Source organism: Balaenoptera musculus, chromosome 16, assembly GCF_009873245.2.
Source record: "Balaenoptera musculus isolate JJ_BM4_2016_0621 chromosome 16, mBalMus1.pri.v3, whole genome shotgun sequence".
Taxonomy (NCBI): Eukaryota; Metazoa; Chordata; class Mammalia; order Artiodactyla; family Balaenopteridae; genus Balaenoptera; species Balaenoptera musculus.
Window position 1 is genome coordinate 658,880 of NC_045800.1, and position 25,787 is coordinate 684,666.

A 25,787-nucleotide genomic window follows, 5' to 3' on the forward strand; every position below is an offset into this window, starting at 1 on the left:
GGTTGGGGTGGGCGGGCTGGGGGGCGCGGCCTGGAAGCACTCCCTGAGTCCCAGGGCCAGCTGAGCGACTGGCTGTGGGCGTGTGAAAGTCAGAGCTGTTTCCTTCGTGGAAACTCGCATCTCTGAGGCCACAGCGCCATAGTGGGCTTCTCTCTGTGCTGAACTGGACCATTCGATTAAACGGGAGACGTGCACAGGCTCTTTGAGAATAGAAGCCCGGGCTCTGTCCGCCTGCCATCGGGAGGAAGTCTGGCCCTGCTTGAAACCTTTTCTGGGGGCGTCCCCGCCGTGCAGGCCCCTGCTGCCCTCTGAGCCGCTGGCCTGGGTGTGGGAAGGAGGGGAGAGCACGGTGAAGCGCCTGGCCCCTTGGGTCTGTGTTGGTGGGAGAGAAGGTGGAGGGGTCGGGCACGAGAACTTCCCTGATTGGCCGGCAGGTCAGAGCATCCTGAGTCCTGTGTGTTCACGTCCTGCGTGTTTTCCCTGCCCCATCTCCGGAGACCGGTCCCCAGCAGCGGGCCGGGAGAGTCTTGTGGCCCTCACTGCCCTGGTGGGAACAGCCTTGAGGAGATGCTGTCCTTGTTCTCAGTGATTCTCATGGAGTTTTTAAAACCTGAATCTCTGCCTTTGCCTTTCAGAGCACCAATTCCCACAGTTGTTGGGGATTTGGGAAAATACAAGGGCAGAGACAAGGAGAGGAAAGTGTCCCTGCCGCAGGGTGAGTGGGGCCCCAGGTCCGCGTCTGTGGGCTGGAGGCCGGCAGAGCCGCGCTCTCTGTGCTGCAGCGGGGCCGGCGGGGGCAGCCTTCCGGAAGGTTCGCGCCACCCCGCCGCTGCCCACGCGGCCGCAGATGCCCTGCCCTGCCGGATGCCCGGGCGAAAACCATGGTGACGTCCCCGTCACCCTCCTGAGCACGTCAGACGGCAGGAGGGCAGCTGGGCCTCCCGGGTCAGCAGTCTGCTGATTTCCTCAGTGGAAGGTGAAATGCCCTTGTTTTGCTCCCCGCCACCCGCCCCGTGGCTGAGGCACCCAGTGCCCGAGGTCCCAGCGCCGCGCCGAGTGTGCGCTGTCAGGAACGCAGTGACCACTTGTGTGACCTGAGCTTCTGCCCTAAAAGTTCCCAGATGAAAACCTGCTGGATTTTAAGTAACTCGACTTGACTTTGCAAACACATCAACTCCATTGACATGTCTGGGGGCCTCAGCCTTTGCACCGGTTTCCCGACGGCTGGAGAAGCCGTGGTGTCACGGGGGCACCCCTACCCTCCCCCTAACGGAGCTGTCCCCAGAGGCCGTGGCCCCTGTCTGGGCAGTCCTTGGGGAGGGGGGTTAGTGCAGATGTTCGTCCCTTGGAGGGGCTCCCTGGTGAGGGGAGCTGTGGCTCCAGCACCTGCTTCCGGAGTGGCCGCGGAGCCTGGGCGGCCCTCAGAACCACAGAGGACCCGACGTCCCCATGGCCTGGGCTCTGTCCAGGTCCTGGCTGTGACCCGGCCGCACCATCAAAACCAGCGTGTACCCCCAAGACGGCGCTGGCATGTCTGCGAGCGGTGCCCAGTTCAGACTCCTTTCTGCGTCTCCCGCCGGGCGGGGACTGCACAGCGGCCAGACGGCCTCAGTGGTGAGGGGCGGAGCTTGGCCACCAGGTGTCTGCCGCTGCCTCAGTAGCCGCTGGCGTTCCCGCCCACAGTGCAGCCCGAGGTCGCAGACGACGTCATCCTGATCGCTGACAGGCATCTTCTGGAGCTGCCGTTAGAAGGTCTCTCTGTGTTCGATGAAGGGATGGTCTCCTCCGTGTCACGGGAGTTTTCCCTCCAGATGCTGTGGAACCGCCTGCATAGAAAGGAGACGGGTGAGAGCTGCGCTGATACTTGACTTTAAAATGCAGATAGATATTTAAGTGACTTTCACGATGAGAGAATGTAACTCTTGTCAAAAAATAGTTAGCAGATGTTGCCATACTTTTCGAGGCCCTGGTTCATTCAGAGAACACCTACTATGTGCCGGTGCTCTGTTAGGTGCCAAACGTGCCCTGAACAGGAAACTTAACTTTGTTCTTGGCTTCACATACTTCTGTTTCAAAGGAGGGGACTGGTGGTCACCAACCGACTACACAGTTAATCATCAATCAGATGGTGAGAGGCAATGAGGGAGAGGACGAGGGGGACCTGGCTTGGCCTGGGGGCGGCTGGGGACTCAGGCATGATCATGTTCTGTGACATGGATGTGCCTGGGGTGTGAAAATTCTCCAGGCTGTACACTGGTGCTGTGTGCAGTTTTCTGCGTGTATGTTGCACTACGATAAATATCAAATTACATTAAAAGTAGATAGATTGGACTTTTGTTTTCATCCAAGATGAGGTGACAGGGACCAAATTTGCCTTTCCAGCTGGAACAACAAAAACTCAGACAAAAATACATGAAACAGGGACTTCCTTGGAGGTCTAGTGGTTAAGGCTTCACCTTCCAATGCAGGGAGTGCGGGTTCAATCCCTGGTCGGGGAGCTAAGATCCCTGGTCGGGGAGCTAATGTTGAATTGTAACAAATTCAATAAAGACTTTAAAAATGGTCCACATCAAATAAATAAATAAATAAATAATTTGAAAAATATATGAAACAGCGGTTTTCAGATATTGGAGAACAGGCAGTGGGGGACAGCAATCCCCAAGAGAGAGAAATAAGCAGGTGAGCCCCAGCTTTCTGCCTGGAGAGAGTCTACAGGCTGCAGCACATGGTAGGGGGGGGACCAGGCAGAGCCTGGCGGTCTCCCTGAGGTGAGGAGACGAGGGACTGGGGACCCAAGGCGGTCCTGGGAGGAGAGACCTGCAGAGGGTACCCCTCAGTCTTCTGCTGGGAGCCGGTCAGTGCAGGCGTGTGTGGAGACTACAGCCAGAATGGAACATCTTATAATTCACAGGTATCAGGTACAGGAACCAGAGGGCATTGCCTCTCTGCACTAGGGAGACTGGCTTTCGTCCCACCAACAGAACTTAAAAATAGGCCTCAAGGGATCAACCTATTTCCAGGTAACTTAACTGCATCTCAAAATAAAGCTCAAGATGTATAGAATTTTTGTAAAAATCCAGGACCCAACAAGGAAAAATTCAAAATGTCTGACGTCCAATCAAAAATCACTTGGCATGCAAAGACCCCTGGTTAAGAGAAAAGGCAATCAAAAGCAGACCCAGAGGTGACACAGGTGATAGTTCCTGTAACTACAATCCACGTGTTCCAGGAGGTGGTAAGCAAAGACACGGAAGATGTAAAACAGACCAGAACTGAACTTCTGCTGAGGAGGGACATGCCCTGGGCAGCATTAATGCAACTCGACGTGACAGGAGAAGAAACTAGTGAGCTTGAAGAAGTAACAGCAGGAAAAAGCTGAAAAAAAAAACAAAAACAAAAACAGAGCACCAGGGAGCTGTTGGACAAAGTGAAGCGGCCGAACCTGCCTGTAACTGGAGTCTTTGCAGGGGGAACATTTGAGTTAATAATGGCCAACTTTTCCCAATTTTGATGAAAACTGTAATCCTGCAGACCCAAGAAGTTCAATGAATCCCAAACACAAGAAATAAAACCATACCAGGGACCGTTGTAGTCAGGGTGATTAAAACCAGTGACAGAGTATTCTACAAGCAGCCAAAGACAAAAGACACATTATGTATCCAGAAACAAATACAAGAGAGACAGCAGACTTCTCGGCTGACACAATGCAAGCAGTGAAGAACGTCTTTAAATTATTAAAAAAACTATCTATCAATGCAGATACTTTTGAAAATAACTCTCAAAAACAATGGTGAAGTACTTTTTCAGAAATAGGTGAGCTGAAAGAATTCTTCCCCAGCAGGCCTGCTTACCCCACAAGAAATGCTGCAGAGTGTTCTCCAGGCAGGAAAAAAAAGGATGGGAATCTGCATCTGCACAAAGAAATAAACACCAGAAACTGGAATTAGGTGGGTCAATATTTAAAGCTTTTTTCTTAATTTAAAATCTCTTTGGGCTTCCCTGGTGGTGCAGTGGTTGAGAATCCGCCTGCCAATGCAGGGGACACGGGTTCGAGCCCTGGTCTGGGAGGATCCCACGTGCCGCGGAGCAGCTAAGCCCGTGCACCACAGCTACTGAGCCTGCGCGTCTGGAGCCTGTGCTCCGCAACAAGAGAGGCCGCGATAGTGAGAGGCCCGCGCACCGCGATGAAGAGTGGCCCCCGCTTGCCACAACTAGAGAAAGCCCTCGCACAGAAACGAAGACCCAACACAGCCATAAATAAATAAATAAACAAATACTTTAAAAAAAAACTCTTTAAAAGATTTTGACAGCTTAGAGCAAAAAATGATAGCAACGTGTCGTGGGGTATGGGGTACTGGACCGGGGTACTGGACCAGCACAGCCACTGAAAACAGAAACAAAGAGGTGCAGCTAGTACACAATGAGGAAGTCAAAATGGAATCATAAAAAAAAATACGATTAATCAGAAAAAGGCAGAAAAAAGAGGAGACATGGAACAAAGACCAGACAGGACAAATAGAAAACAAACAGCAAGATGGTGTGTTTCCACCCAACCACATCAATAATCACAGTCTCTGTACAAGGTCAAAACACCCCAGTTAAAAGGTAAAGATTACCTTTGGGAATGGAAATGCAAGGTCCAAAACATGCTTCTTTAAGGAAATCGGCTTAAATAAAAGGACGCTAATGGGCCAGATATAAAGCATGGGAGAGAACAGGCCTTGCGCCTCCAAGAGGCCGCGGTGCTGGGCCCACCAGGAGCAGCCGGCGGGGCCTCGGGCTCAAGCCCCACCGATCTGCACCCCCTGCTGCCCGGGAGCCCAGCCCCTTTCACATTTTATGGGCCATTTGATGTCCTCACTTGTGAAAATCCGTTCTAGTCTTTGGCCAGTTTTTCTCTTGGGTTATCTGGCTTTTGTTCTTTAGGTTTGTATAAATTTTCTGATCATTTTATGAACTACAGATCTCCTCCAAGTCTGCAGCTGGTCTTTTCACTCCTCTGCACGGTACCTCTTGGTGAACAAAATATTTGACTATAGTCCAATGTATCCGTCTTCTCTTAACAGCTGATGCTTTTGGGGTCCTTTTAAAAAGAATATTTTCTTACCTGAATTGAAGATCATGAAGATATTCTATGATGTCTTCTAAATATGTCTCTCCTTTTTTGTCCTTCACGTCTTTACGTACCTTCCATCCGAAATCGGCTTTGCGCACAGTGTGAGACAAGGGGCAGGTCTCTCTTTCCCCCGTGAGTCCCCCGCTGTGCGCGCCCCATTTACTGAAAGGGCCTTCCTGTCCCCACCGCTCTGCGCTGCCAACGTTGTCTGGAAGAGCAGACCCACCCCCTGGTGGGGTTAGCAGAATAGCAGCTGCAAAGGCGCCCACGCCCTGACCCCGGGCCCAAGAGGAGGTGCCCTGATGTGACAAAAGGGCCTTTGCAGATGTGATTCAGTGAAGGGTCCTGAGATGGGGAGACTGTCCTGATTGTCCGGGTGGCCCAGTGTCATCGCCAGGGTCCTGAAAAGAGGGAGGCAGGAGGGTGCGGAGGTAGCGGAAGGAGCTCATGGCGCCTCTGGAGGCTGGAAAAGGCAAGGGAGCCGATTCTCCTCTGGAGCCTCCCAAAGGAAACAGCCTCGCTCACACCTGGATTTTAATCCAGTGGGACCCCTTTCGACTCCTGCCTCCAGAACTGTAAGGTAATAAATTCGTGTTGTTTTAAGCCCCAACATTTGTGGTAATTTGTTACAGCAGCAACTAGACCCTAATACAAACTCTCACCATAAAATAACAAAAATACTGCGTAAATGTGAGTGAAGTCTTTTCAATGCATTACGGAGTGGGGATAAAAAGAAGGATTCTGCAGGTCCCAGAGTGAAATGTTCTCAGAGCCTTGAACCCTTCAGGCTGGAGGAATGCCCTTTGAGTGTTAAATATTCACGGCAAACCTTTAAGGATAATCACGAAAGAGCATAACTGGTGTATAAATTCCAAACCAATAAAGAGGGAAAATGAATAAGAAAAACAAGTGAACCAACCCCTCAGTCGAGTTACAAAGAGCCAGTGATGGAGACGCACACACACGGAACAGGGAGGGCGGAGAACCCACGGGCAAGGTGCTGTGGCCCATCCATTAGATCAGGAATCAAACAAGTGAGTGCACCACACCTGCCGACGAAAGACACAGTAAACAAGAGCATGTCAATAGGATGCCGGCCACGTGAGACTCTCCTGAACAGAAAGAAGGCACAAAAGCCAGAAAACAGAAGAACAGAAAGAGAGGTGCCGGGCGGGCGAGCCACCAAAAGGGCCTCCATCTCACCGTCCGCCGGAGTCGACTTTAGAGCCATGGGCATCAGTAGGGCAGGGTCATCACACAGTGATAACGGTGAAGTTCGTCGGGAGGATCAAAGAGCCTCAAATATGGGAAGCAGCAAGTAACAAGCACCTGGGGCGAGGCTGGTGGGCCTACTCCCGCGATGGGAGACTCCAGCACGCCTCCACGACTGAAAGGTCAGCCAAGCAGAAAGAGCACAAACAGAGAGAACTGGGGCAGCACACTTAACAGACTTGGCTTATTGGACACATGGGCCCTGTGCCTAAAAATTAGAGACTCACGTTCTTTTCAAGTACACGTGAAACAGTCACAGAAACTGGCTGAGGCCACATGTGATTAGGTTACAAACCAATTCCCAAAAGATGGATTTTTTAAATTCCCATACATTTGGAAAGTTTAAACCACTGACTTCTAAAAACTCATGGGACTCAGAAGAAGCGATCATAGAAATGTCAAAGACTGGCTGGATGTTACTACAGCAGAATCTAGAAGGATCCTTTAGCTTTAAAGGCTTAAAGGATCACAAACAAATCCGAACAAAATAGGAAGCAAAGACAAAAATTAGTTGTTTGGGAAAAAATAACCTCATAAAATAGACACATTTAGGTGAGAATGATCCAGGGAAAAATAGACAAGGCACAAATAAACAATATGAGAAATAAAAGAGACACCAACTCTAAAGAGCCTCAGAGATTTAAGAGAATAAGAGAATATTATGAACAACTTTTTGACAATATATTCAAAAATTTAAGCAAAGTGGACAAAGTCCTAGGAAAAAAAGAACTCGGAGACTCAAGAAGGAAAGAAAACCCAATGGCCTCATAGTGAAGAAAGGAAGATCAATAGATTTACATTTCCCCACAAAAAATACTGGTTTTACCATTTTTCTGTTGAATTCTACCAAAATTTCAAGAAACCATTCATGTCAGTCTACACATCTCCCCAAGTAGAAGAAAAAAAAGCCATCCTTCTGCTGGCCAGTCCAGACCCTGACACCCAAACTACTCAAGAGTAGCAAAGAAAGAAAGAAACATGTAACATTTCATCACCCAGTCTGACCTTAAAAACGTACAGATATCACAGAGGAACAGATTAAAGGGAAAATGAACTTATAAACATCCCAGATGATGCAGGAAAAAAAGCATTTGATAAAACGCATGCATCCGTGATAGAAATTCTTAGCAAACCAGGAGTTCTCCTCATCCTGGTGGAGAAAGCCACCCAAATGTAGGGCAAGCTGCTTCCCAGTGGTGCCCCCGTAAAGCTGGGACATGGCAGAGAGGCCCACATCAGCGCTTACATCTCTGAGGCAGCCGGACGGGAATGAAGGAAACTGGCATTATTTTCGGTTACCTTCACCAGAACGGGAGTGCAGCGGGGGCAGGGTGTAAATCCTCCTGCAAGAGGGAGAGGGGCCAGCAGGGCCCAGCCCTCTGCGACTGGGCCAGCTCAGCAGGCGCACGGGTAGGTGCCCAGCGGCGTGTGTGACTGGGCAGCCGCGTGGGCCCGGGAGCCTCTGGCAGCCGTTCCTTTCTTGAGGTCTCCTGGCCCGGGCCTTTCCCAGCCCTGTGAGCCTTTACCTTTGAGAGATTACTGCCATTTCAACTTTACAAAAATGAAAATCAACTGTTCACACCACTTATTGTTTTTTTCATTGAGGTGAGATTCACATAATATAAAAGTAACCATTTTCGAGTGAACAATTCAGCGGCATGTAATGCCTTCGAACGTCGTGGACCACGGCCTGTGCCTAGTTCCAGGGCGTCACCACTTCTCGTTATTGTCTCAACAGAAGGGAGCGTGAAAAAGGAGAGCAGAGGTAAAGATCACGGAAAGAGAGGCTTAGCAAAGAAGGGAGCAAAGGTAGGTGGTCGAGGCCCCGCTGAGGCGGAGAGCCGGAGGGGGCCCGAGGTCCGGCCCCGCCCCCAGGACGCATCCCCAAGGACCCCTGCCTGTCCTTGCAGGGCACCGTGTCCCGGATCATCCCGCCGCACTGCATCACGGTCGATGCGGACAACTTCAGATGTATCCTTTGCTGCCGCTTCTGCCCCAGACAGCGAGCGTGTGGTCCTGTCTCTCCTTAACCAAGGCCCAGTCGCTGTGGACCCCTACGAGGAGGCCCGGGGCCCAGGTGAGCCCTCCCGCCCACGCACAAGCCGTGCACCGCCCACAGCACTCGGAGCATCGTGGACCAAGTGCCTCGGCCTCTGCTGCCGCCCGGCCCTCCGTCACCTCCTGCTACGCTGACGGTGGGCGGGAGAGGGACACTGCTGTGCTCCGAGACCCCGCCCTCACCGTCTGCAGCCGAGCCAGGGCGAGGGCTGTGTGACATGGGCCCTGAGGCGGCAGCGCTGCCCCCTCGGGGCCTGCAGGTGTGGCTGAGGGCTGCCTCTGCGGCTGCAGGACCCGATTCCTCGGCTCCGCTTTGGCTGAGCTGGTTTTTTCATCTCTCCACAAAGGAGGGAAGGAGCACGAAGATTTCCACTCCCCCGGGGCCCCCGTCTGTGCGGGGCCAAGGCCCAGGCCGCCCTGCCACGCCAAGGGCACAGGGACCACCCGTGCCCACACGCGCAGTGCTCCTAAGTTTTGTCACCATCCGATTCTGGCTGCAGAAATGCTGACTCCTGTCTCCGTGACCCGGGAAATTTTGGAAAGATTCCGAGACACGTTCACTGCGAGATGGGCGGGGCATCTGGGGAACAAGCAGTTTCCCAGGTTGGCATCTGGGTTCCCGGGACGCGGTCCTGCGGTGGCTGCGTTGCGCCAGCCCGAGGGGTGCTCCGCATGCGGCCCCTTCCCCCCTCCCCGTCCCGCTGAGGCTCCCTCCTGCCCTGACCCCCACTTCTGTCCTGTCAGACCCTTCCCTCTGGTGCACGGAGGCGCCTAGATCCCCAGATCCTGGATGCGGACCTGGGCCCGTGCGGCGTGTGCGCCCCTGCACAAGGGCCGGGCCCGTCCGTCGCCGGTGTGCGGGCTCAACCTCCAGGAGGGGCCTCGCGGAGGGGCGGGGCCCCCAGGAGGGCGGGGCGCGATGGAGGGGAGGGGCTCTGTCAGGGCGGGGCCTAAATGAGGGGAGGGGCTCTGTCGGCGCAGGGCCCAGGAGGGGCGGGGCCATCTGGGGCAGGGACCTGGGCTCCTTGGCCGGATGGAAGACCCTCTGCGGCTTTTTAGCCCGCGGCTCCAGCAGACGCGGGGCTGTCCCCGCCATCTCCCCACCCCGGGTCTCTCTCCTTCCCTTGGCAGCCAGGCCGAGTGGGAGCAGCTCCTGGGCAGCTGTGGAGGCTTTTTCTTCTACGGGATGGAGAGCTTCCTGTCCCACATATTGGTAGAAAGGTTGGCCGCCATGAACTTAGAAGGTGAGACCCACCCCCCCAAAAGCCCGCCTCTCCGCCAGACCTGCCGGCACAAGTTGAATCCACACGGGGACAGAGCAGGGCGCCCCTGTGTCTTATCAGGTGTCTCCCCTGTCCTCTGATGGAGGGCGGGGGGGGGGCGGCGCTTTAGGAAGGCACAGCAGGGCCTGGGTTTGGGGGCCGGTGTGGACTGAGGGCCCCTCCTGCCCTCAGTCCCCCTCCTCCGTTTCTCTGAGAGGCCTGGCCAGGGTCAAGCGTTGGAAGGGTCACCCCTCGAGGGCTGGGCCTGCAGAGTGCAGGAAGGCTGGGCCGGCGTTTCTGGAAAGTGCTGGTCACAGCCCCTTCCCACCAGTTCTTCTACTTGAGTTGCAGGCACTCTGGCCCCGTTTTCCCTCTCATTGTCCGCTGGCCCCTGTGTCACCCAGCCCACCCCAGGGTGCCCGTGAGTGTCGTCTGGCCTGCCCTCACGTGACCTTCTCCTGAGGGGATTGCTGGGTAGCTGGCCACTGTGCGCGGTTGAGTGGGGGCCTTTTCAGGGATCCCTCAGAGAGGCCGCTACGCTTGGGGTGCGTGGCACAGGCGGACACTGTCCGTGGTCGGGATACCTGAACCCAGCCCGTCACCCCGTCTCCTCCCCAGGCCCTGCCGATATGGGTGGGGTCCGCACGTTCTTACCCCAGGAGAAGGTAGAAACAGGCTTCTTTGAAACTTGAATTCCAGACCTCAGACGAGCTGGTGAGTGACGCTGAAGAAATCATAGGCTCCCAGGCACCTGTAGGGGTGACAGCGTCGCTGGGTGCCCCCGCCGTTCCCAGCCAGGACTGTCCTCACACAGCTGGAGGCTCTGCCCCCTCTGGGGACGGCCCCTGACGCTTGGCCTCTGCATCTGTGGGGCTTTCCACACACCCACATCCAAGAGCTGCATTTCGGACACTGGCCCCACTTCAGTGGGCACACGGGGCCAGGGCCACCGACGCCCAGCCCCTGGCAAGCCGGGGTGCCTCATGGGTGGCCTCTGGGAGCCAAGACCCCTCTGCGAGGCAGGGAGAGCCGTGGCAGGCCCCGGGGTGGGCTTCCCTCCCTCGCCCGGCCCGGTTGCCCAAGGAGGAGGTGAAGGGTGTGGGTCCGCCGAGGCAAATAACGGCCGGCCTGCCCGCGCAGCCCACGCGACCCAGAAAGGGGACGAGTGGAGTCGGAGCCTTGGTCAGGTCGGGCTGAGTTCCCGCTGTCCTCCCTCGCCCTGGGCGACACCCCGCCTGCACGGCGCCCTCACCCTGGGTGCCCCGCCACTGAGCCGCCCCTCCTGTGACCACAGAGTGCCAGATGGTGGTCCTGCTGGACCTGGCGCGGTCCTACGAGAGCATGCGGCGCCACGTGGAGTCCTCGGAGAACAAGAGGTGCCCGGGGTCCCCTCCTCTCGGTCTCAAGCCTGCAGCCTGGCTTCTGGCAGCTGACGAGGAACCTGGGGGCGGCATATGAGCCACGGCTGTCCGCCTGGGGCGTTGTCCTTGCACCCCCTGGGCAGCTGGGATGCCGTGATCCGGCCCCCAGACCCTGCCCTGGCAAAGTCCCGGGGTGGGGGTTGGACAGTGCCAGCACAGACCACGGGCCTGGCTGGAACTTCAGGCAGCTGGGCTTGGGCCAGGAAACAGACGGCTGGCAACTGGGAGGACACCCTGGCTTCAGGGCTCCCCGCGTCACCTGTCACACACACCCCAGGGCCTCTGTGGGCTGCAGGCAGGCAGAGCAGAGGACCACCCTCTCGGGGGAGGTGGGGGGGGGGGGGGGTGGTTCCAGGGGGTTCCCCTCCTGGCTCCACACCCCATGGCTGGGAGCGTCCAGAGGGATTTGGCAGTACTCTGAAATGACTTTTCTTGTTAAATGGTGTTTAATTGTGTGTGGGGCGGGGGCGGGGGCGGGGGCGGGGGCGGGGGCGGGGGAGGAATTCTTGGTTCTTTCGAGAACCCTAAGAGCTCTCAGTCCAAATACAGCACTTGGTGCTCCTCGGGCTGCGGGTGGAGGAGGGCTCGGACCCGGCCCTTTGGTGCCGGCCCACGGGAGCTCGGTCCCCCGCAGTGCACGCCAACTGTCCTTGGAGGGGCCCATCGAGACGGCCATCCTCCTGAGTCTGGTGGGGGTCAGGAGCATCGTGGCGAACCAGTGGCCGACGGTCCTGCAGGACAACGCGATGCGGGCCAGCGTCCTATGGGAAAGTGAGTCGTGCCAGCAGCCGGCCCGTCCTGCAGCCCCGCGGGGCTCCCGGAAGCCTGTGGGGTGTTAACGGCCCCTCTGAAGGGGTGTTTCTTCTCTAGATCTGTTGACAAATGGCAAGCCGATCGGGAGAACGACCCGCCTCCTTCAGAAGAGAGGAACCAGTGAAACTGTCAACCACGGTAACTAGAAACAGCCCCACCTCCTTGCTCGTCCCTCAGGCTACAGGGTCAGGGGTCCCCCACTTCTCCTGTTTCTGCACGGCCTCCGAAGGTCAGCCTGCACTGACAAGGACCTTCAGCCTCCTACAGACCACTGCCTACAGTGAGATGTGGTGTCGAATGTCTTTACGGAAACACACATGGGTCGTTGGAACATCTTCATCTTCAAAACAGCTCAAGCCCCACAAACTCCAGAAGCCCTGGTGTGTCCTCTGGGAGGGGGGGAGCCCACCCACTCCTCCTTCAAGGCAAATGGAGCCCTGAGGTCCACATGTAGCAGCAGCCTTACACACGGATTCTGGTGTAAAAAACTTAAATGCAGCACGAGGTAGTCTAAGCTTTAGCAATACGTTGATGGGAGAATCTACCGTAACTAAGGTTTATCCCAGGGTGATTTAAATCATGAAATTTTCAAATATACAAGGCGAGAGGGGCTTAAAATTCAAAACTCACATGGTCCACGGTGCCCGGGAGGTAGTTGCCAAACAATAAATGCTTGTGGAGCGAGCGAGCAGGTGCAAGTGAGCGGGCGAGGGCTGGCGTGTGGCCGCTGCCTCCGCGCCCGGTGCCCCCGCCTGTAGGGACGAGTGGCGGCGCCCCCGCCTGTAGGGACGAGTGGCGGCGCCCCCGCCTGTAGGGACGAGTGGCGGCGCCCCCGCCTGTAGGGACGAGTGGCGGCGCCCCCGCCTGTAGGGACGAGTGGCGGCGCCCCCGCCTGTAGGGACGAGTGGCGGCGCCCCCGCCTGTAAGGACAGTGTCCCCGTCCGGGCTGCGTCCAGAGGCAGAGCCGGCAGCACCCTCACCTCTGCTGTGCTCCCCGCACGCGCCGTGAGCCTTGGCCGGGCCCCAGGCGTCCTGCCCCCGCGAGCCCCGCGTCTCGCGAGCCCCGTCTGCTCTCCCCGCAGGTGAGTCTCTGCAGACCTGGGAGGCCAGGCTGGCGCTCTTCCGGCCACAGCCGCGGGGCTCGGAGCGGCGCCCCGTCGCCCTCAACCTGGTCCTCTACGGGCTGCCGCACCAGACCATCGTGTGAGGGGCCGCGCCTCCCCACGGCCCGTCCCCACCCTCCGCCAGCCCCCTCCCCGTGTCCCCGACCCCTCCGCCCGTGACCTCCTCCCAGGCTGCGCTGCCAGAGCCCCCCCCCACCCCCGTTCTGCAGGGCGGCACCTGCCCCTCCGTCCACGGTGAAGCCAGGGCCCCGTCGGGGGGAGGAGAGCATCTCGGGGGGCTCGGCAGCGCGGGTGGGGGAGGAACGCGTCCAGGCCCACCCCACAGCGGCCTGGGCCCCCGGGCCCCTCGCGGCTCCATGCTCTCCCTGGGGTTCCCGTGTCGGGCGCTGGGCGAGGGGGTGTGTGCCTTCCATGGGCTTCCGCAGCTGGCGGGCCCCGGCCCCCAGCCCCTCGTGCCCCGGCTCCTAGACCAGAAACGCTGGGAGGACAGAGTCTGTTGAAGTGCTTTAGTAAACAGCTGCGTCACCTCCGAGCTGTGTTTCTGTGCCTCTGGAAGCAGGGAGCAGCTCTGGTTCTGCACCCCCGGCCGACGCAGACGCCAGCACCGCCCAGCGCCTCAAAACTCAAAAGAGAGGACGTGGCTGTGTGAAATGAGCCCCCAGGCCTCCCCTCCCTGCCCAGAGCTTTCCACGGGGTGGGGACTCACGTCCCGGGCAGAGGCGACCATGTCCCCAGGGCTCCCAGGGTCCCAGCCCGGGACCTCGCCCACTCAGTTCCACGGGGCTTTGCCGAGGAGATGTGAGGGGGTGGGATGTCCGCTCCAAATGCCTCTCAGTGGAGTGGCCAGCACTAGACTTGCCAGCCCTGGCGTCCCGAGCAGGGGGCAGGCGGGAAGAGCCAGTGGGCAGACTGGGTCCAGGACCTCGTTTCCCCTGAATCAAGGGACCAGAAATGGCCGTGTGAACACGCCAGGGATCCTCGGGGAGGCGGGGCGGGCCTGCGACGCCCTGTTTGTCCTGTTCCTCGCTGACCACTCCTGGTGCGTCACAGTCTGTGGTCACCTCCAGCCACTGGGCTGGAAGTCCCTGGAGAGGGGCACTCTGTCCAGCGCCAGGCCGTGGCGGGGCAGCAGGTGTTTGTCGAGCGAAGGGATGAACAGGCGTGCCTTGGAGGCTGAGCCCAGGAGGCTGAGGGCATCGCTGGGGCTGCAGGGTGACTGCCGACTCCGGAGACGGGAGTGGGGAGGGGCCCCATCCCTGATCTCAGAGCCCTCACTGCTATGGCACGTGCGGCAGAGCCACCTCCACCAGAGCTGGACGTCCAGCCACTGCCTGTGGTCACCACTCTGGGCGAAGTGAGCCCTGGGAGAGTCCACTGTCCCCAGAGGTGGACACTCAGCTGGAGTTGAAGGTGGCCGTAGGAGGACAGATGCCACGGTCACTGGGAGAGCTCCTCACACCACGCCCAGGCCAGCCTGGCCCACGTGTGGGCAGCAGACTGGCCAGAACCCTGCGTCCCGAGAGCCCCCCAGGTCTGTGGCTGAGGGTCGAGGGTGAGCCCACTCCTGGCCTCTCTGGGGTGGAGCCAGCCCATGAGAGGGCGCACCGGCGGGGGCCGGGGAGGGTCAGAGCCCCTTCTGGCATGGGTCCTGGCAGGCAGCCCCTCAGATCCGCTGAGGCCAGGCCGCAGAGTGCACGGTTTGGGCCACTGGCCCCGGGGCTGCTCGGGCTGCCGTCTGCAGGGCGCCCAGGTGTTCCTGGGGCTCCCGGGCCTGTCCTGCCAGGCTCCGAGCACAGGTGCAGTGTCCACACAGAAGTCATGTCCCCAAGCAGGCCTCAAGTCCCCTGCCTGCCTCGCCTACCTCTGGGGCCACGTGGCAGACAGAAGAAGCCACCCAATGGCCAGAAGATGCCAAGTCCCAGGCTGACTGACCCTGGTCACCGTCCGGGCTGGGAGGCCCAGGAGCTGAGCAGATGGGAGGCGGCACAGCAGGGGAAGGTCCCCTGGTACGTGAGCAGACACGGAGCTCCATCCTGACCTCGTGCCCCGGACACCAGCTGGCAAGACTGCATCCCCGCAGCATGGCGTCCCTGCTCTTAGGTGCAGAGTGAGCAGTACTGAGACTTCCTGGGCCGAGACACACAGCAGCCCAAATAAATAGTAAAAAAAAAAAAAAAGCCCAAATTAAGACCGAGATAAGATCACTACCATGTCTACTAAAACGGCTAAAATGAAAAATAGTGACAAACACCAAATGCTGGGGAAGATGCAGAGAAACTGGGTCTCCCATACATTGCTGTTGGGAATCTAAAATGGTGCAGACCCTCTGGAAAAGAGTTTGGCAGGTTCTCATAAACTGTGTGTGCAGTTAGCATGTGACCCAGCCTCTGCATTTATCCCAGAGAAATGGGAACTTAGGTTCACACAAACACATGCATGAATGTTTATAGTAGCTCCATTCCCTTAGAGCAAAAACTAGAAACAACCCAAATGCCTTCACCTCGAACAGTTAAGCAAACAGCACATTTACTTGCTGGAAAGTCCACGACAGAAAGGAAGCCAACCAGGGCTGGATGGACCTCAAGGGCGTCGTGCTGAGTGGAGAAGCCAACACCAATGAGATCACACCCTGTGGTATCGTTTATACAACATCCTCAAAGGACAGAACAGCAGAGATGGAGAACAGGCCCACTGGAGCCTTGGGGCAAAGCCAGGTTCTGTACCTCGGTTGTGACAGTGACACAAATCTATACATGGGATAACATTTCACAGTGCCCCCACACACACAGACACACAGAGACAGACACGCAGAACACAGACACAGACACACACACACACACACACACACACGAATGCCTGTTGAAGTGGTGGAAACAGAACCGGGTCCACAGCCCGCGTTGCAGCACCAACCTGGGCTCCTGGTTTGCCGCTATCTGGGGCAACCCCCCCGGGGGCGTGTGTGCTGTGTAGGGCGCACTGCACTGCCTTTGCTGTTTCTGCAACTTGCTGTGAATCTATAATTAATTCACCATAAAAATTTTTTTAAAAGCTCATCTTTGATTAGATTGAGAGGTGGTGATTCCCCTCTTTTGTGTCTGATTTTTTTTCCTTTTTTCAAATATATACACATACTTGTTCCAGTTTTTTTTTTTTTTAAAGCACTAACTAATGACCAGGGAATAAATTCAAATCAAGCAGCGTTGGAAATATGAGCTTTCTTCTAGAACGATGTTGGCACCCACCCAAACAACAAGAATAAAAGCTTCTGGAAATATTTCATCTGTGCAGCGTCACATTTACCTGATGCTGTATCTGCCCCTGTGAGACGTGTTCAACAGTGAGTGCCGTTCCGTGCATCAAAGCCTCTACGGTAACTTTCTGAATTATGTCCCAGCAACATAACAAATCACAGTATCAATTAGCTCCTATAACAGAAGTGGCATTCTGTAATATATTCAAGCATGAAAGAGCTGCGTAGGTGAAATTTATGTAACCCTAAAAACTATAAGGAGAAGAAAGATGACTTGGAATTTATTGGTAATAATAGGAGACAGAATGCAATTTGAATGGTGGACAGCCCTTCAGCCCTTTGAGAAAGGACGACCAGATCTGCAAGTTCTAAACGTTCCAGAAAGGACGCAGGTGGATGATGGGGCGCCCTGGCACGGGGCACGGGGGGCCGGGGGCCCCGGGAGACCTTCCCACTGCCCTCGCCCAGCCTCCGACGTCCCCATCGGCAGTCGGCTCTGGTCCAAGCTGAGCTCCAGACTCCGGATGGGCTCCACGCCCTTGAGCTGGTCACCCAGGAGCCCCACCCCCTCCCCCGGAAAGTGCAGCACCCAGGGCGGGCCGGATGGGGAGGAGAGGGGCCCAGCGTCGTCCTCGCAGCCGCTCTGCCTGCGTCCAGGTCCCCGGGTCCCGGGCGGCAGCGTCGGTCCCTCACCCGCGGCAGGCGGCGAATCGGACCAGTCGGTTCCTGCTCGTCAGTCACCTACTTAAAAGTTCAGTTTGTTTTCCAAATTTATGTCTTGGAAATAGTGATTTTCATATTTTTAAAATATGGAGTTTCTTTTAACTATGTTTTATTGTAGGAAATTCGGGGGGGGGATTAAAGGGAGAAAAGCACTCAGAGCCACACAAAGGCAGAAACCCATGTTTTGATGGTTTCTGGATTTTCCTCTGTGTTTTTGCACAGTGAGCTCCTGGTGGTCTCGCACGACATGGTAAAGGACTTCCCGTTTCAAGATTTTAATCAGAAACCTTGTTTAAAGCATTCCTACCCTCAAACAGGCTGCTTGCAAACACGACAGATCTGATGCACCGGGACGAGGGTCCTTCGGGCTCGGAGGGGGCCTCTCCGGATGGGGCAAGGCAGCCTGGGGTCCCGCTCATCACTGGGGAAGTGGGGGGACCGGAGGGTGAGTGGGGGCAGCAGCAGACTGGGCTGGGGGCCCGGGGACGGTGGGCTCTGGAGCTGGGCCAGCCGGGGTGTGGGGGGCTCATGCTCATAGGACCTGCCTCGTGGGTGGTCCCAGCTCCCGGCCGGGTCAGCACCTCCTTCCTCATCGAATCCCACGGAACAGCATCGCCAGGCACAGACCAAGGTCCACCTTCCATGACGTGGCCACCGCTTTGGCCGCATGGGAGACCCTGGCCTTGGTCTGCCATGGCCCCAGGATCACACCTCCAGGCACGGGCTCTCTGAGCTCCTGGACCGCCCCCCCCCCGCCCCGGGATTCCCAGTGGGGTGTTCCGGTGCCCACCTGAGGGCGCGGCTGCCCCTCACCACGCTTCCCAGGAACCTGTGGTTCCGGCCAGCTCCCCCATCCACCTGGGGCCTGGGGAGCCTGGGCCCACCCTCCTCTGCAAGCGGTTAATTCACAATCACAGCTAAAGCAGCCCTTCCAGGTTGATCTGGATTAAGAAATTAGGCAGGTTAATAAAGCTAAAATGTTCACAGGAGCTTGTATATAAATTTCTATTAGGTTCCCTCATTCAATGCTGTCTCTAATAGTTTAATTTCTGTATTAAATAATTAAAACTCTATTTTCAATCACTGTGAACAATTGTTTTCCTTAATGATCGTCCTGGAGGAGCCAGTAATTTTATATCTTGTAAAAATGATTAACTGGCATCATTATCCCATATCTCTGAAATATAACCCAGCAACTTCAAGAAAGGCCATTTGTATTCAATTAATGTTCCCTTGCATTAAGACATACAGTATTACTTCATGCCGTGCATAACCCACTGTCCTCTCATTTTATTATGACGATGATGGAGATAGAAACAACCAGTTTAATTATCCCATTTCCAGCAGAGAAATCAATTTTCAATACGTCTCCACCCTTATAAAGAAGAAGGCAGCGTGGTTCCTGGGAAGTGGCGCCTGCAAACTCCCTCCCGGCTCGGGCCTGACTGCAGACCCCGGGGGCGTCTCCATGGGCCAGCCCTTCCGTGTAGAGCGTTTCCGTGGGGCAGACTCTGGGAGGGGCCTGTGACCCCCGCCTCCAGGGGTCTGTCCTGTGCGGGTGCTGCCTGCTCCTCCCCCCCCCACCCCCAGCATCACTCTGGTCCCCAAGGCCCCCACGCCCAGCAGCAGGTTTCCCTAGGGACAGCCCTGCTCACTGGACCAACGCCGGCCTCGGATGGACCGGGTGCCCACGCAGAATCGGAGGGGGTCCCGGGGGGTGTACTGCAGCGTGCAGCCCGCCCCCTCGGTCAGGGTGATTCCAGGGACGCGCCCTGCCTTGCCAGTCAATCACACGGCTCTCTCGGCCAATATAATCTCATTGTTTGACATTTTTATCACAATTCATCGAGACCAAGGGGAGATGAGGAGATTAATACCCCCGTGCGGTTGGCTAATGGCCGGGAAGGAGCTGATGGGGAGCTCTTAAATTTTCTTATTATAGATTTTAATTCTTTGTGACACGAGGTGAGAGGTGGCATCAGGATAATAAGGTAGAGGCCTCCTCTGCCCCGGTGCCCTGAGATCAGGGGGTCTGCTGGGCCTGCGGAGCCCCTCCCCATGGGGCGAGACTGTGGCCTCTTCAGGAGGGGCAGCTGTGCCTGGACGGGCCCAGGCTCTGAGGAGAGGCTCCAGGTGGAGGCTGGGAACACTGGATATGGGGGCCGGGTCAGTGAGGACAGAGCCCCAGGCAGGCAGAGGGAGGGGGGGCCTGGAGGCAGGGAAAGTCCGGGGAGAAGGACACTGTTTGGCCTCTGCCACTACCTCTGGGGACCATGTCATGACACTGTCCGCGTGGCCATCACTGACACGGACAGCATCCTTTGGTTGTGGTGTAACCCGTCACACCTGACCCCTGAGGAACGACAGGGCAGTGACAGGCGATGGGGACAAGTTTCAGGAACCAGGACAAGTGTGGACAGAGATCCAGTCGTGGGCACAGGGGCAGCCATCCGCTGAGGAGCCGGAATCCCGGCCCAGGCCGCCGTCCACAAGGCTCCCACCCCGGGCCGCCTGTTGCCCCCCGAGCCCTTTCCTCAGATCCACCGCTCACAACAGATTATTTTGGATTTCCCTGGAAACTGAGCATAGACATCAGCCTTAGAGCCTAAATCTTAGCATTTGAGTAAAAAGTGGAAAGAAGATTTATCTGCAGCCTCTGCTGTCCTGGGGCCAACGTCCAAGCATCAGAGCCCTCAAGGCTCCAAACATCCAAGCATCCTGACCACTCAGGCATCCTGGCTCATTCCATCTGCCCAGCTGCAGTGCCAGTATTATAAAGCTACAGAATCACCACCTGATCTGCTGGCTCTGGAACCGGTTTAATGAGAAATTAAGATTAAAAACAAACGATTTTGCCCAGACGCAGAGCTCAGATCAGCTGGAGGAGAGCCGGCCTGGTCCCGATGGGAGCTTGTTCCAGGCAGGGCCGGGAGGGGTCAGCTCCCGATGGGGGCCGTCCGCCTCCTGTGTGGCCCCCGCCCTGCCCTCCAGCCCCCTCCACCCCCGCGCAGTCCTCCTGCCCTCGCTGACCACCACCGTGTGCCCGCCGCCCCGCCCGGCTCCGCCTGCAGCCCGGCCCTCTAGCCGACTCTGCAGTGCGGGGTGAGGCGGCTCGCAGGCACGTGCAGGGCGGTGCGCTCCCGGGAAGGGGCTCGGCCGCTGGCTGGCGGGGTCCTCCCCGGCACAGGCCTCTCCCAGCGCAGGGCGGCCCCGAGGAGGCTGCCCCGCTGCGGGGACCAGCCCCCAAGTCCTCGCACTCACGACAGCTCCCACGCAGGCACGGGGATGGCCTCGCGGCGAAGGTCACGCGGGGTGCAGTCCGCGGCGGAGGCTCGTGAAAGCCAGGGCCACGAGCGGGCGAGGCCGGCTCGTGGATAAGCCCGAGGCTGCGGCCCAGCAGGCTCGTGGTGCTCTTAGGAACCAGTCAGGGGGGACTTGCTCAGAGGACGGGGGCGTCACGGGCACCCCGTGGCCAGGACCACCTCGCCCCACGGCCTGCTTCGGGCAGTGCCCGACCGGCCACAGCTCTCGGCCCGCTGACCCCACTGCCGCCCGGCCCCGCGGCTCGGCCTTCCTCCTGCTGCGTTGCTGGTTTTGCCGACAGACCCACAACCAACAGGGCAGGCTGTTCCGAACTCACTTCGGCCGGAGAAAATGGTCCTCGAGCTCAAACAAACGCAGGTCTTCCCGGACCCCAGCCCGGCCTCATCAGTCATGACCAACGGCCACTCAGTTCCCAGGATGTGGGCCTTTGTCGTTTTTATTAATAAAAGTAATCCCTGCTCATAGAAAAAACCGAAGAGCGCAGCAGAGACTACAAGAAGGAAGGCAAGATCGGCCCTCCCCCTCCTCTCCAAGCCCCGCCCCTCCTCCCCAGGCTCCGCCCCTCCTCTCCAAGCCCCGCCCCTCCTCCCCAGGCTCCGCCCCTCCTCCCCAGGCTCCTCCCTCTCCCCAGGCTGCTCCCCAGGGCAGGGTTTGGTGCCACGGGTACTTTCAGGACTTTTCTTTGGGTGAGTGTCCATATATTTAGTGAAGAAACGACGCGCAGATTTCCCCAAAGTGCTAGTATATTAGAAGTGCTGTCATAGCAGGGTCCCCCCACTTTGCATGTCTTCGTGGGCGTCTCACACTTCATACATGGCCGCACCCCGGGTTACTGTGCTCCCAGGATACAAGCAATCTGTCTATTTTGGTGAAACTACTGATATCTTCTTTGTGAATAATGTATGGTCAACTCCTGTAACTCTGTCATGCCTCTGTGTTCAGGACGGAGAACTCGATATATTTATTAGATCCCAGCATTGATCATTTATCCTTCCAGTGTCTGCAACTGACGTGGGCCATCATGGATGCGGAGGGTGAGTTAGGGTTCATGACCACAATTGGGTTTCTTTTTGCTTCTTTGTGCATTTCTGTCATTTTTTTTTAACTCTTAAGGATTTTGGTGCCAGGTTTGTCTTCAGAACAGCTTGTAGCTTCCACTGTTGTCAGCTGTAGCTTTCTCTTGAGATGAACCGTAGAGGCTTTACCGTCTGGCCCACGGTTTCTGCTCACAGACGTGTGTACGCAGCCACAAACTGCGTTTGTTTGGCAGGGACAGCCCTACCTTTCTCGCCTGGACCGCCCAGGACTCCCGGGGGAGCTCCTGGGTCCCCACGTTGTGCCCAAGCCAAAAGAGACTAAAAAGCAGACCGGATGACAAAGGATGAGAACTGGGGGACCACAGGCGAGAAGGAAAGCAAGACACAACGTAAGATCACAGAAGGCCAAAGACACCTGCTGTAACTACACACACCAGCAGCATTAATACAGAAATCTTCAGATCCGGTCAGGGGCTTGCAGCAATTTATCCTAACAAGGATGTCAGAGGTTTTGCATGTGTACCCCGTGGTCTTCGCAGTATAACTGCTAAAGGTGACACCCTTTATGGGACACGCACAAAACTGGTCTGCAGGACCGAGCAATTCTGGGCCCTGAACAGCAGTTCCATGAAGATGCCGTGACACAGGCCCGGTGGGAGAAGGGGCACAGACGGGAGTGTGAGTGTGTGTGTTAGTTCTGTGGGGGCCGGATCTTATAGAGAGTGAGACCTCCCACCTGTGGCGTCTTTTGTGCATTCCGTCCTTGGGGGTCGCTGTCCCCGGGGCCTGCGGCAGTGTCTGCCCCCAAATCCCGGTCTTCTCACCTGGGGCAGGTCTGGGACACGCCGTTCTCATGGTGAGACAAAGAGCCAGGAAACTGGTGGACATGAGGGATCCTAAAGATTCCACTTGGGCTGGCATCTGTCCTCCCGCCCATCTTTCCCCGGCCACAGCAATCACATGGCCAAGCTGGTCATCAGGAGAGAGAGTGGGGTCCTCCCAGGAGAAGCAAAGCAAGCCCCCTGGGCCGGGCAGAGGAACTCCGGCTGGGAGGGTGGATTAGCTTCCTTAGCTGAATTAAATTAGGTACAGCCTCTCCTGGGCCCTTTGTAGGAAGAGGCAGCCAGACCATGAAATTCAGGCAGCTCACTGGGCCCCTGCAGACCAAGCCACATACTGATGCCACAGGCCACCAGCGCCTGGGGGTGCCCGTACCCACTAGCCCCGTGGCAGAGGGGTTCAGTGGCCTGGCAGCTGCATACAGCGCCTGAGCCTTTGGGGGTCATGTGCCAGACCAGCTCCCGGGCCCAGCTCGCTCCCCTGCCCAGCCCTGCCGGATGCACTGCCCGGACAGCTGGATGGCCAGGCAGCGGGCAGGCTGGGAGGGAGCCGGAAGCCCCTCACGTGCTGCAAGGGCCGTGGGGTGCTCTTTGCCTCAAAGTCGGGGGGTTTTCACAGCCTGGCTGTCCCTCGCGTATGGGAGGCTACAGGACAGGCTGCCCGGTCTATGGCAAGCAGTTGCCCTGACCTGTGCACCGGCTGTAAGGCTTTCCTTAGACCAAGGCCCCCTGTGTGCCGGCCCCTACCCGGGAACGGGGCGGGGACCCCATCATTCTTACCTGAAACCCCGCCTGGTTCTGCCCTCCATCCACAGCCCAGTGACCCTTTAAAAGTGCAAATTGGTTCTCATCATAGGCAGCTCCTTCCCTGAAGACTGAACCCCACTTCCTGGGCGGGTCTCCAGGGAAGCTGCCCCTCCCCCAGGTAGCCGCAAGCGCCCTCAGCAGCAGTGCAGGGGTCACCGTGTCAATAATGCTACCCTGCGTCTGTCAGGCTCGGTTATTAATTTGCCTCCTGTCTGCCCCTCTCCGCCACGAAAGGCACTTAATAAAGACCTGGGGGTACGAGGACAAAGACGTTGAGGCCCGAGCCCAGCCCCGCACGGCGGGTGATGGGAGGGCACTGGCCACGGCACAGCTGGACCCCTCACCCACCAGGAAGCCCCACCCGGGGGCCGGAGCGGCCTGGAGTGTAGCCAGGAGCCCTTCCGGAAGCGTCTCCTTGGCCAGCGCTGTCCGATCCCATCCTGGGAGCACAGCAGAGGTGCTGGAGCAGACGCCCTAACACAAATCTTGTACTTGGCGCCCAATTAGCGCGTTTGGCACGTGGTCAGACCCGCGGGAGAGCAGGCCCGGGAGAGAGCTCATTACCCACGACAGCGCATCTGGTGCCGCGACGCCCCAGGGATGAGCTCGGAGGCGGATTTACAGCTGCTGCTTTTTGTCCTTTCCTGAGGGAGACAAGAGTCTTGGGACCCCAGAAGAGTGCTTCTGAGGCGCCATGTGCCTGCCGCCTGCGGTCAGGGCAGAGGCCACCTCCCCCCGGGGCCCCTCGCCTGGCTCCCGTTTCCACAGCCACGGGCTGGGGGACGCTTTCCAGCTCAGGTGAGAACATCTGGGGGCGCACGCCCCAGCCCGGCCCTCCCCAGCCGGAGGGAGTGGTGGCCCCGCTCCCGGGTGTGGAGAGGGGGCCGGAGCCCTCGCTGGGTCCAGCTTGGATGTGGCTGAGGGGAAAGGTGCCCACAGGTCTCCAGCCCAGAGCCAGGTGCCACCCAGAAGCAGGAATGCAGAGCAAAATGGCAACCCTAGGAAAGGTGCCCCAGAGCTGGGGCCAGGCAGGCCTGGAGGTGGGGCGAAGGGGGGACTTGGGGGCAGGTTCGTCCGAGCCTTTGGCCTGGACCAGACCCACACGGACGTTTCCCTCCTGAGCCCCAAATCCTCTCTGCCAGGGAGTTGTTCATCCAGCCATTCCTTCACTCAAGCTCTTAGCAGCCGGGGCCCCTGGTGGGTTGGAGCCTGTCCTGCACCAAGGACCCTGCAGGACACCTGGAAAGGAAGAGGCAGCACAGCCTTGCTGCCTGTTGGACATTCACGTGGGGAATGCGAGATGGGTGGGGGTAGCAGACCTGGGGGAGGGACCCTGGAAGGGGAAGAAGAAGGAGGGAGGGGCCGGAGAGGGAGGAAGACGAGGCACGCAGGATGCCGGTAGCCGTGGAGTGTGGCCAGTGCCACCCCAAGCGCAGAGGCCGGGTGCCTGAAACCCGAGGCTGCCCATCAGATAGGGCAGCCCCGCTGAGCCCAGAGGCACTGGCCAGGGAGGGTGGAAGGTGCCACCTTCTTAAGAAGCTGCCTGAGAAGAGAACGAAAATAATTGGACCTACATCAGCAAAGGGGTTCGTTCATATGTGGGCACCTCCCAGCAACCAGGAGAGGCCTGTGGCCACGTGCCCCAAAGAGAGAACGACCCAGAGTCGTGAGGTCAAGTCACCCAGTACCGGTGGCTTGCACAGCCACAGGTCCTGGGAGACGAGCATGTTGGCGGCCGCCCAGCCTCTGTGTCAGATCTCAACCTGGCAGCCGGGCTCTTCCTTCAGGAGGAGAAAGGTGAGGCCAGCACAGCAAAAGGGTAAAAGAGACTCAGGTTTGTACGACAAGAACGTGTAGGGTAGCTCTGTACACTCCTCTATGGCTATTACATTTATCAAAATACATAACCTTTAAAGAAGTGAAGGAGCTGGGGGAGGGCGAGCTGGGGGTGTGGGGAGGGGCTCTGCAAGGTGGGAGACGCCCACCCGGCCCAGGCTGGGGGAGGGGCTTCAAGTCCAGTGAAGCCAGAGCATCACAGAGGATGGGGGAGGGGTAGGAGGTCTCCAGAGATGGGGGGGCACCTGGGGCCCCTCAGCCTCTGCTGCTTCTTTCATATACCTTTGGGGCCCCCCCCCCCACCCACCAACGGTCCCCGCCTCCCAGGGTCTTGCTAGGATCTTCCCAGGGACGTCCCTTCCGGGGCGCCACACGCCCATGGTGCCCTTTGGCTCAGGGCGCCTGGAGCCTCTTAGCAGTGCCATCTCCCTGGGGGAGCACGGGCTCCGGAAAACCCTCTGAAGCCTGGGACTGGGGTGCGTGTTCAGTCCTTGACTCGGCAGCACTTATTCAGCCCTCCAGGTGGCCGGAGCACGGGGGCCCTGCACCCAGGTGCTGACTCTTTGGAAGGTGCCACCGTGCAGAGGGGCAGGTCAGCCTGGTGGAGGCTGGGGGTGAGGGTCCAGTCCAGAGCCGAGGGAGCAGGAAGTGCGCCACAGGAAGATGGGGGGACAGCGGTCCGGGGCCGGCGGAAGGCGGGGTGGCAGCACACAGATCAGTGTGGGGGTCAGAGGGATGCGAGACCACAGGGGGCCTCGTTCTGAGGCACACGGGTCGCTACGTGGGGATTAGACCGGGTTGGAGCGCGGTGCGTGGCACTCGGCCCTAATGCAGGTGGGAGAGGGGAGAGGCGGGGCCCGGTGCCCAGCTGGGTCTCCCCTACCAGCCACCCGTGCCCCTCACCC

General features: G+C 58.0%; 1 protein-coding gene across 3 annotated transcripts in view; it reads left to right on the forward strand.

Moving 5' to 3' along the window:
- Positions 1–13,175, forward strand: part of CFAP46 (cilia and flagella associated protein 46) — an 85,293-nt gene extending 72,118 nt beyond the window's left edge. For all 3 annotated transcript variants that reach the window (XM_036829325.1, XM_036829326.1, XM_036829327.1), the window contains 11 exons: positions 636–715; positions 1,684–1,845; positions 8,127–8,197; positions 8,299–8,359; positions 8,430–8,465; positions 8,947–9,049; positions 9,578–9,690; positions 11,003–11,084; positions 11,764–11,900; positions 12,000–12,080; positions 13,025–13,175. In XM_036829325.1, coding sequence (XP_036685220.1) covers positions 636–715; positions 1,684–1,845; positions 8,127–8,197; positions 8,299–8,359; positions 8,430–8,465; positions 8,947–9,049; positions 9,578–9,690; positions 11,003–11,084; positions 11,764–11,900; positions 12,000–12,080; positions 13,025–13,149 — 1,051 coding nt within the window. In that variant the 3' untranslated portion in view covers positions 13,150–13,175. The remainder of the gene's footprint in view (positions 1–635; positions 716–1,683; positions 1,846–8,126; positions 8,198–8,298; positions 8,360–8,429; positions 8,466–8,946; positions 9,050–9,577; positions 9,691–11,002; positions 11,085–11,763; positions 11,901–11,999; positions 12,081–13,024) is intronic.
- Positions 13,176–25,787: the final 12,612 nt, after the last annotated feature.